The 7,500-nt window shown below is 49.9% G+C and overlaps 1 protein-coding gene across 1 annotated transcript in view; it reads right to left on the minus strand.

Moving 5' to 3' along the window:
* The window catches only part of lrrc24 (leucine rich repeat containing 24), a 26,685-nt gene that overhangs the window by 97 nt on the left and 19,088 nt on the right, over positions 1 to 7,500 (minus strand). The window contains exons 2-5 of the mRNA XM_061253780.1: positions 7,494 to 7,500; positions 6,908 to 7,186; positions 6,464 to 6,632; positions 1 to 1,045 (exon numbers count right to left, since the gene is read on the minus strand). The exon at positions 1 to 1,045 is cut by the window's left edge and continues 97 nt beyond it; the exon at positions 7,494 to 7,500 is cut by the window's right edge and continues 177 nt beyond it. Coding sequence (XP_061109764.1) covers positions 1 to 1,045; positions 6,464 to 6,632; positions 6,908 to 7,186; positions 7,494 to 7,500 — 1,500 coding nt within the window. The remainder of the gene's footprint in view (positions 1,046 to 6,463; positions 6,633 to 6,907; positions 7,187 to 7,493) is intronic.

Here is a 7,500-nt window from a genome sequence, read left to right on the forward strand (position 1 = left end):
GCTGGCCTGCGGAGCCCCGCCCCTCCCCCCGCGGGGTCGTGGGCGGGGGAGGGGGTGGGGCCGCGGGCGGGGGGCGACGGGGGGGCCAGGACGGGCTTGCTGCGGTTCAGGACGTACATCTCGTGCCCCCGCTCGTCACGGTACTCCTCCAGCTGGGCGAAGGTTGTGGGGCCGTCGGAGTAGTCGTTGACGTACAGGACCCCGCCCTCCTCCGCCGGGCCCTTCTTCAGCCGTTGCCGTCGGCGATGGCGGCCGTAGATCATGGCGAGCAGCAGCAGCGCGGTGAGCGCCAGCAGCGAGATCGCCACGGCGATGGCGGTTTGAGTGGCGGCTCCCAGCTCCTGGAAGTCCATGCTCTCCAGCACGTAGATCGGCTCCTGACTGACGTCGGAGTGGGCGGGGCCCGCGCCAGGGCGGGGCCTGAGCCCGGGGGAGGAGGAGGCGGGGCCAAGGGGCTGGTGGGCGGTGCCTGACAGGTTGACGGACAGGTGGAAGGTGACCCGGGCCACGCCCCCCGGGTTCCAGGCCTCGCATTCGTATTGGCCGGCGTGGGCCAGCGTCACGTTGCTAAGGAACAGCATCCCGCTGCCCGTGTCCCGGTCGAAGCGCTCCGGGCCCTCCCCGGCCACCTTCGCCCCGCCCCCCGGCTTAGCCCCGCCCCCCGGGCGCACGGTGACCCCGCCCCCCGGCTCCGCCCCGCCGCCGGGCCCCTCGCGCACCAGGCCCTTCGGGGCGAGGGCCAGGGGGCCCCGCCCGGCGTGGGACAGCTTCCTCCAGGTGACCTGGGGCTGGGGGTAGCCCGAGGCCTGGCAGGACACGCGCAGGTCCTCCCCCGGCCGCACGGACAGCGGCCCCGGGCCCAGCAGCACCAGGGGCGGGATGCACACCAGGCTGTTCCCCGGCACCTCCAGCAGGGGGCGCAGCGCCAGCCGCGGGGGCTCCGCGCACAGCAGCCGCCGCTCGGCCCAGCTCAGCAGCCTCTCGCCCTCGCCCTGGACCCAGCTCCGCAGCCACAGCAGCGCACAGTCACACCGCCACGGGTTGTCTGGGCAACCGCAGAGAGGGGGGGGGGAGCGGGGGGGGGGGGGGGGGGGGGGGGAAACAAAGACACAAGTGAACTTTGTGATCACAGAGTAAACCGCTAACACTTTGCGCAGCAGTCTCTAGAGTTCACTCAGAATGGTGTGGCGAACGGAAAACATCCAGGGAGCGGCAGTTCCGCGGACAGAAACGCCTTGTTGGTGAGAGAGGTCAACGGAGAATTGCCAGACTGGCTCGAGCTAACAGAAGGGCTACGGTAACTCACAACAACAGCGGAACACCATGTCGGGTTCCACTTCTGTCAGCCAAGAACAGAAAGCTACCCTTCCCAGTATTTGTATGGTGTTCCTAATAAAGTGCTCAGCGAGTGTAGACTTGTCTATGTTGCTCTTACATATTTGTCACACTATGTTACACATCTTACAATTCTGTCCTTTATAACTTATAATGAGCACTCTCAAATAATACTGAATGTTCCTTCGTGTTCCAATTGTGTGTGTAAAATAAACGATGTAAAATGAACGAAATGACGTAAGAATGAGCGAGTTAGCGTCCATTAGCGAGTCTTTCAGTTATTGCCAGAAACAGCTGGAGCCATGAGAACTCTTTACTCATGTTGTCAAGTCACAAATAACAGCAAATGTTCACTGAACGATTAAAATGAATGTCAAATGTACGAAATGACGTCAGAAAATGTAAAAGACCGGACGGAGAGTAGTCTGAATTGGGTTCTGGAAGCGTTTACCAGCTTACACATTGCACTCATACGCCAGCCGCGAGCGTTTCCAATGCCGACGAGAATCGCATCCACCGAGGAGCACTTTGTAACCGCGCTGATCGGCTTCTCATGCTCTGATCTCCGCCATTGGCCCAAGTCTCTGTGCACTCGCTCACCCGCATCAGGTGACACCCTGCTAGGGCATCTATTGGCTCGTTTCTCAGACCTTCCCCGAGGTGATTGGAGTGACGAGCACTCTGCACGTGACCTCTACAGTAAGCTTCCGTCCAGCCCGTGAAAGGTCTCGGTTCTGGCAAATGCTTATATACCACCGAAGTATATTCTGGTGTTTCGATCACGGTGTGAATTGTGCGCGCATTTTTTATTTTTTATTTTTTTTACATTTGTACTATAACACAGAGTTCTCTTGAATGTAACTCGGGGGAAAAACTAAAACGCTTATTTAGTGACAATTTACACCAGCTTTAATCCTGAATGCCGCGGTTTGTGGGAATGTATGCAAATTGCTCCCGCGATTGGTGGGATCCCTTTTCCCTTTTCCCTCAGTTGTCGGCTTTTGAGTAGCAGTCGCTACTCGACCTGAATTTCTTACTTGGAATCATGCTGATTTCAACGGCTTGTTTTTTGGGACAATGGCTATCTGCGAAAGTCATGTCTGATGACATGTATAGCACCAAGTAAACAACCTAGCTCCAAATGCATTAGCTGTGTAGAGAGGGGCAGATGAAAGAGATGTGTTGCATAGTTTCATATTTTAAGCAGGCTACAATTTGTATTCAGTGGTGCTATTCCATTTGTGGAATACTTGTGCTTACTTTTTTGCATGGATGAATCCTAACTTACTGAGTTTGAATCATTGTTTTGTTGACTTCTAAGTGACGTGATTCAGTATGACTTAAGTGTCAGATGGATTTTGCCGAGATATTAGAATTCACTTTAAAGAAGGAGCATTTTCCCGTTGATGCACAACTTTTGCAGTTGAAGCTACAGTCAGGTCCATAAATATTGGGACGTTGACACAATTCTTCTTTTTTTGGCTCTATACACCACCACAATGGATTTGAAATGAAATGATAACTGCAGACTTTCAGCTTTAATTTGAGGGTATTTACATCCAAATCAGGTGAACGGTGTAGGAATTACAACAGTTTGTATTTGTGCCTCCCACTTTTTAAGGGACCAAAAGTAATGGGACAAACTAACAATCATAAATCAAACTTTCACTTTTTAATACTTGGTTGCAAATCCTTTGCAGTCAATTACAGCCTGAAGTCTGGAATGCATAGACATCACCAGACGCTGGGTTTCATCCCTGGTGATGCTCTGCCAGGCCTCTACTGCAACTGTCTTCAGTTCCTGCTTGTTCTTGGGGCATTTTCCCTTCAGTTTTGTCTTCAGCAAGTGAAATGCATGTTCAATCGGATTCAGGTCATGTGATTGACTTGGCCATTGCATAACATTCCACTTCTTTGCCTTAAAAAACTCTTTGGTTGCTTTCGCAGTATGCTTCGGGTCATTGTCCATCTGCACTGTGAAGCGCCGTCCAATGAGTTCTGAAGCATTTGGCTGAATATGAGCAGATAATATTACCCGAAACACTTCAGAATTCATCCTGCTGCTTTTGTCAGCAGTCACATCATCAATAAATACAAGGGAACCAGTTCCATTGGCAGCCATACATGCCCACGCCATGACACTACCACCACCATACTTCACTGATGAGGTGGTATGTTTTGGATCATGAGCAGTTCCTTTCCTTCTCCATATTCTTCTCTTCCCATCATTCTGGTACAAGTTGATCTTTGTCTCATCTGTCCATAGGATGTTGTTCCAGAACTGTAAAGGCTTTTTTAGATGTTGTTTGGCAAACTCTAATCTGGTCTTCCTGTTTTTGAGGCTCACCAATGGTTTACATCTTGTGGTGAACCCTCTGTATTCACTCTGGTGAAGTCTTCTCTTGATTGTTGCCTTTGACACACATACACCTACCTCCTGGAGAGTGTTCTTGATCTGGCCAACTGCTGTGAAGGGGTTTTTCTTCACCAGGGAAAGAATTCTTCTGTCGTCCACCGCAGTTGTTTTCCGTGGTTTTCCGGGTCTTTTGGTGTTGCTGAGCCCACCGGTGCATTCTTTCTTTTTAAGAATGTTCCAAACAGTTGATTTGGCCACACCTAATGTTTTTGCTATCTCTCTGGTGGGTTTGTTTTGATTTTTCAGCCTAATGATGGCTTGCTTCACTGATGTGACAGCTCTTTGGATCTCATATTGAGAGTTGACAGCAACAGATTCCAAATGCAAATAGCACACTTGAAATGAACTCTAGACCTTTTATCTGCTCCTTGTAAATGAGACAATGAGGGAATAACACACACCTGGCCATGGAACAGCTGAGCAGCCAATTTTCCCATTACTTTTGGTCCCTTAAAAAGTGGGAGGCACATATAGAAACTGTTGTAATTCCTACACCAATTCCAATTCCTCAAATTAAAGCTGAAAGTGTGCAGTTAAAGCATATCTTGTTCATTTCATTTCAAATACATTGTGGTGGTGTATAGAGCCAAAAAGAGGAGAATTGTGTCGATGTCCCAATATTTATGGACCTGTATGTGAAAGCGGAAGAGGCGATGAGCTGCATCTGTTTACTTCCTTTCTGTGACTGTTCAGTGTGAAATAGGGCCATTTGAGTAACTCCTGTATGACTGACCTCAACATTAGCCTGACAAAAAATGTATGTGCAGCTGACAAATCTGCAGAAATTGCGTGATGCAGTCATTTGAAGGAATGTTTTCAACATCTTGTGGAATCCATGCCACTAAGAATTGAGGCTGTTTTGAGAGTAGCTAAAGAGGGGCCCTACCAAGTATTTGTTCCTAATAAATTGCTCAGTGAGTGTAGATTTGTCGATGTTGCTCTTACAATTGTGTCCTTTATACTGAACGCTATTGTTGAAACGAATTCACTTCTGACAGTTTATAGTTTTTACTGAAGCCCCAAAGCAGAACGCGAAGACAATACGGGGTTATCCATTCGCGAGTCTTTCGGTTATTGCCAGAAACAGCTGGAGCCATGAGAACTCTTTACTCATGTTGTCAAGTCACAAATAACAGCAAATGTTCACTGAACGATTAAAATGAATGTCAAATGTACGAAATGACGTAAGAAAATGTAAAAGACCGGACGGAGAGTAGTCTGAATTGGGTTCTGGAAGTGTTTACCAGCTTACACATTGCACTCATACGCCAGCCGCGAGCGTTTCCAATGCCGACGAGATCGCATCCACCGAGGAGCACTTTGTAACCGCGCTGACCGGCTTCTCATGCTCTGATCTCCGCCATTGGCCCAAGTCTCTGTGCACTCGCTCACCCGCATCAGGTGACACCCTGCTAGGGCATCTATTGGCTCGTTTCTCAGACCTTCCCCGAGGTGATTGGAGTGACGAGCACTCTGCACGTGACCTCTACAGTAAGCTTCCGTCCAGCCCGTGAAAGGCCTCGGTTCTGGCAAATGCTTATATACCACCGAAGTATATTCTGGCGTTTCGATCACGATGTGAATTGTGCGCGCATTTTTATTTTTTTATTTTTTTTACATTTGTACTATAACACAGAGATATACTCCTAAAAATAACTCGAGGGAAAATAACGAAAACGCTAATTTAGTGAGAATTTACGCCGAGAATGTAATCTTGAATGCCGTGATTTGTGGGAATACGTGAAAATTGCTCCCCTGTGATTGGTGGGTTCCCTTTTCTCTCAGTTGTCGGCTTTTGACGGCACAGTAAGACTGCAGTTGCTACTTTCGACCTGTATTTCTTTTTATTTATTTTTTATTTATAAGGTAAGCAGTTTAGCTCTAAATGCATTAGCTATCCAGAGATGTTTTGTTCACTTTCATATTTTAAGCAGGCTACAATTTGTCTTCAGTAGCATTTTCCACTTCAGTCCTGTAGTGGAAGTATTTGCCTCGATATTAGTATTCACTTTAAGGAAGCAGCATTTTTCGGTGTATAGCACAACTTCTGCGATTGAAGCTATATGAAACCGGAAGACGAGATGCACCGCATTTGTTTACATTTCGCATGCGGCATTCTTCATATTTAATAATAATTTGACCCCAAACATAAAAGCGTAAAGTATTGACATAATATGAAGGTTAAGTAACGCTATATGATGTGACCTCCGCATTAACTCCAATAAAAACAATGAACACAAATAAGTATTAATTCCTTCTCCATGTGAAGAAAGGAAAGATCACCCAACCTAAGCTGGTTTTAGCTGTGTTTTCCAAAACTTTTAGCTCTTCAACCAGCTGTTCACCAGCTGATCTGCCTATATAGTCAGCTAGTCCAGCTGTTTCACCACTAGCTTACTCTAACAGCTTAACCAGCTCTGATCAGCTTTGTCCAGCTAGAGACCAGCTATGACCAACCAGAAGTGACCTTAGCCCCACTAAGACCACGATTGGCTGATGAAGCCCCACCCTGTGAGGTGATTGGCTGATGAAGCCCCACCCTGTAATGTGATTGGCTGATGAAGAGCCTCCATGTGAGGTTATTGGCTGACGAAGCCCCACCCTGTGAGATGATTGGCTGATGAAGCGCCTCCATGTGAGGTGATTGGCTGACGAAGCGCCACCCTGTGAGGTGGTTGGCTGATGAAGCCCTTGGTGGGCCGGCCCTCTCACCTGTGAGGCGCAGTACCTGCAGGCTCAGTAGGGGGCGCAGTGAGCCCTGCTGCAGGGTGCGCAGGCTGTTGCGGCTCAGGTCCAGCAGGGCCAGGGAGGAGAGCCCCACCAGCGCCTCCTGCCCCAGCACCTCCACACTGTTCTCCTGGAGGTGCAGCTCCTGCAGCCGCTGTGTGGAGAACAGTGTCATTACTATTATTATTATCGTGTTATCGTATTATGCGTGTTACTACTACTACTACTACTACTATTATTATTATTATTATTATTATTATTATTATTATTATATACAACCCACCTGCCCCACTCCGATTGGTCCACACAATGGCATCTAAACTGCCCAATCCCCATCTCACACAGCCCACCTGCCCCTCTCCGATCGGCCCACAACACACCCGCGTCTGAGCTGTCCGATCCCCGTCCCCCGCGGGCAGCCCCCCTCACCTGCAGGCAGCGGAAGGTGTGGTCCTGCAGCCGGGTGATCTGGTTGCCGGACAGGTAGAGGATGCGCAGGTGCTCCAGGCCCTGGAAGGTGTCGGCGGAGAGCAGGTGTATGCGGTTCCGGTTGAGGGCCAGCTCCAGCAGCTGGGCCTGGCCGCGGAAGGCCCCGGGCTCCAGGGCCGAGATGCTGTTGTTCTGCAGGTACAGGTAGCGCAGCTGCCCGAGGGCAGACAGGTCCCACTGCCGGATCTGGCCGATGGCGTTATCCTGGAGGAAGAAGGTCTGTGTGGGAGACACAACCCCCCCCCCCGCAAGGTTAGATACATTCAGAGAAACCCCCATACAGCCACATTGGCTGACGGATACATGTCCTGTGATTTGATTGGCTGATGAGGCCCTCCCCTGTGAATTGAGTGGCTGATGAGGCCCTGCCCTGTAAGCTCATTGGCTGATGAATCCATGTCCTGTGAGTTCATTGGCTGATGAAGCTCTGCCCTGTGAATTGAGTGGCTGATGAAGCCCCATCCCGTGATTTGATTGGCCGTTGAGGCCCTGCCCTGTGAGCCGATTGGCTGGCAGGGCGCCGTACCTGTATG

This window comes from Conger conger, chromosome 9, assembly GCF_963514075.1.
Source record: "Conger conger chromosome 9, fConCon1.1, whole genome shotgun sequence".
NCBI classification, from domain to species: domain Eukaryota; kingdom Metazoa; phylum Chordata; class Actinopteri; order Anguilliformes; family Congridae; genus Conger; species Conger conger.